Source organism: Coturnix japonica, chromosome 17 (genome assembly GCF_054131305.1).
Source record: "Coturnix japonica strain WE chromosome 17, WE-NBRP24, whole genome shotgun sequence".
In the NCBI taxonomy this organism is placed as follows: Eukaryota; Metazoa; Chordata; class Aves; order Galliformes; family Phasianidae; genus Coturnix; species Coturnix japonica.
In genome coordinates, this window is record NC_140679.1 from 2,640,947 (window position 1) to 2,644,050 (window position 3,104).

A 3,104-nucleotide genomic window follows, 5' to 3' on the forward strand; every position below is an offset into this window, starting at 1 on the left:
AGAGGAGCTGAAGAGGAGAAGAGTGAATGGCTGTATGGCAGAAGGACAGAAGACGGGAAGAGAGGACAGCGGTCAGTGAGAAGTGCAGAAGAGAAAAAGAGCAGAAGGGAGGAAGAGAGGGCAGAAGAGCAGAGAAGGAAAAGCGGCCTGGAGCAGAAGAGCAGAGAGTGGTCGGAAGAGAAGAAGAGTAGAGCATGAGAGGTGCAAAGAGGATGCAGTGAAGTGGGAAGAGCAGATGAGAAGAACGGGAGAGGATTCGGGTAAGAAAGAAAAGCAGAAGAGGAGTAGACGTGCAAGAGAGGAGTGAGAATCCAAGGAAAGAAAAAGAGCAGAAGAGCTGAAGAGGAGAGGAGAAGAGTCAGGGAGAAGAGCTGAAGGTTGGATGGTGGATGAGGAAAGGGAAGCAGCCTAGAGGGAAGAGCAGCAAAGACAGTGCTGTGTGTTCTGCCCCAAGATACGTTGGAAGCCAGGAGAAAAGGTCCACGCTCTCAGGTTAGAGATGGGACGGGAAGGATGTTTGGGTCTGACAAATGGAACCATGACAAGCCTGGGGGAAAGGGGCTGAGCCCAACGGCCACAGAAGCCCCGTTGGGGGAGGGGCTCCCCTAACTGCCACTCTCCAGCTGTCATGGCAGGTAAGGCAGCAGGCTCCCCCTGCTCCCGTGCTTCAGCTGGCCCCAGCTGAAGCCCCAGATCCCAGCTGAAGCCCCACATGCCACCCTTGTGAGCCACATCTCAGCCCAGCAGCCCAGCAGCCCAGATCTCAGCCCAGTGCCCCTTATGGCCTTTCCCCACAGAGAGAATCCCTCGAGGAGCGCTGACGGTGCCTGTGACGCCTGAAGCCACTTTTCCACAAGCCACTGTGCCGCCACCAGACCCCGCCTGGATGCAGCCCACCATCCGCGGACCGATGCCGGTACCACCCCAACCCCTCCCTGTCCCCAGTGCCACCCACCTGGTGCCTCAGGCCTCTGTCTGGCCTGGGGTACCAGGTGTCTGGGGACAGGCAGCACAGCAGCTCCCACCTGGGGGGCTGCCCCCAACTGCGGGGCTGCACTTACCACTGCTGCAGCTGCTGCCTGGGGGGCTGCACCCACCGATGGCTCCCCCCGCTGCCCCTGCTCACTGCTGGGGACATCCCCTGCTGGCAGGGACGCTGCTGCCCCAGCAGCCCATGGGGCTGTGGCCTGGGGCCGTGCCCCATGCACAGCCCCTGCAGCCCGCAGGCACCTGCCTGCCGCAGGCCCCCGGCCGCCCCGGCCCCCCACCACTTCTTTTGCAGGTACCGGCACTGCAGCAGCACGTGCTCCCCGTGCCCTGCACCCTGCCCGCCAGCTGGGAGCCGCCCATGGAGCCCTTGCAAGATGCCGTGCTGCTCATGGAGGACCAGGGGCATCCAGCGCCAACCGACGTCTGCCCCCATCCCGACACGGCTCCGATCACCTGCAGCGCTGCCACGCCGCAATCAGGCGGTGAGTTCAGAGGCTGCAGAGCGGGCGGCTGGCTGTGGGAAAGCTGTCAGCATTGCCCCACTGGAAATCTTCTGGCTTTTCCAGCAGGGACAACAAGCACAGGCACCCCGCAGGACACAGCAGACATGGATCGACCATGGTGAGTGGCAGCAGAGCTGGCCAGGCTTGGTGGTACCCAGTGCTCCCAGCTGTGGGAGAGCTGCCAGCATTGCCCCACTGGGCAATGGATTTTCTTCCTTCCCCAGAAGTCACATCCGAGACGGCCATCCAAGACGACAGCACAGACTTTGACCAGCTGCTGACATGGATCATCCAGGGTGAGTTTGGGGGCAGCAGAGCTGCTGGGGGGGTGTCTGCACCGAGTGGCCGAGTGGGAAAGCTGGCACTGCCCCACTGGGGATTTTCTTCCTTTTCCAGAAGAGACACCCAGCAGCAACAGACGTGAGGACGACATGGAAATGGACAGTTTCCTCACCTGCATTCTTGGTGAGTTTGTGGCTTACAGAGGTGATTGACGGGTGGCTGTCTGCACCCAGCAGGTGTGGGAAGGCTGCCATCATCCTTCTGCTCTGGGGGATGCTCTTGCTTTTTCAGAAGCGACGAGTGCTCTGGAGGTCCCCCAGCACAACCGGGGCCTGCCTGCAGTCACAAGAGAGGGGACCAAAGAGAACGAGAACAACACAGAGCACCCTGATTCCCTGGGAGCCAGCAGGGAGCTCAGCAACGAGCCCGATCCTGAATCAGGGCTCCTCGCAAACCCGCTCTGGCGGCAGCCAGCATCCCCTGAGCTGCCTGAGCCGACCCCCCTGGCTGCCCCCGCACCTCCATCGCCCCGCACCGCACATCTGATGGAAGAGGCGCGGCGGAAGCAGCCCCGGGTGCATCTCAGACGCCTGGCACTGCCACCCGGGTGCATCTCTTGCCGGCTGGCAGACAAGGACAAGCAGCACAGGGACAGCAGCCAGCCGGCCAAGCACCCCGTGCCTCCTCTGATGCAAACTGGACAGCTCATGGAGGAGGCACGGCGAAGGCAGCCCCGAGTGCTTCTCACCCGCCTGGCACTGCCCACCCCCCTGGCTGCCCCCGCACCTCCGTCGCCCTGCACTGCACACCTGATGGAGGAGGCACGGCGGAGGCAGCCCCGGGTGCTGCTCAGCCGCCTTTGACTGCCACCCGGCTGCATCTCCTGCCAAATGGCAGACAAGCAGCACGGGGACAGCAGCCAGCCGGCCAAGTGCCCAGCACCCACCTGCACCACCACAAGAGGCCAGAGCAGCGGGCACAAGCAGCACACTGGCAGCCAGTGTCCCTGCCACAACCAGGAAGCCACCGCGCTGCCAGCATGTTCCAGGCCACAACCACCGGCGCTAGGTGGAGCTGCCTGTGTCAGCACGGCAGCCAGCAGGAGGACTTGGTGCTCATCACACCCCAACAGCGGCTCCAGCGGGAGCGGATCAAGAAACCGGCCCACTTGGTGGAGCAGGAGACGTGGCCGTAACCGACCAAGGCGCTTCCCTGTAGCCCTGGGCTCCTGGCCGGCCCCCACCACACCCAGAGAGCAGCAGCAGTGTTCCAGGGGCACCAGCACCAGCCCCAGCCCTACCCCTCTCAAACTGGGCTGTCCGCAAACGG

General features: G+C 63.0%; 1 protein-coding gene across 1 annotated transcript; it reads left to right on the forward strand.

Annotated features, from left to right (window-relative positions):
• Nucleotides 1–1,791: 1,791 nt before the first annotated feature.
• Nucleotides 1,792–2,776, forward strand: LOC146758016 (uncharacterized). Its single transcript, XM_085518678.1, has 2 exons — nt 1,792–1,958; nt 2,067–2,776. Exons 1-2 carry the CDS (start codon nt 1,925–1,927, stop codon nt 2,636–2,638), a joined length of 606 nt encoding a protein of 201 aa, XP_085374804.1. The 5' UTR covers nt 1,792–1,924; the 3' UTR covers nt 2,639–2,776.
• The last annotated feature ends 328 nt before the right edge of the window (nt 2,777–3,104 follow it).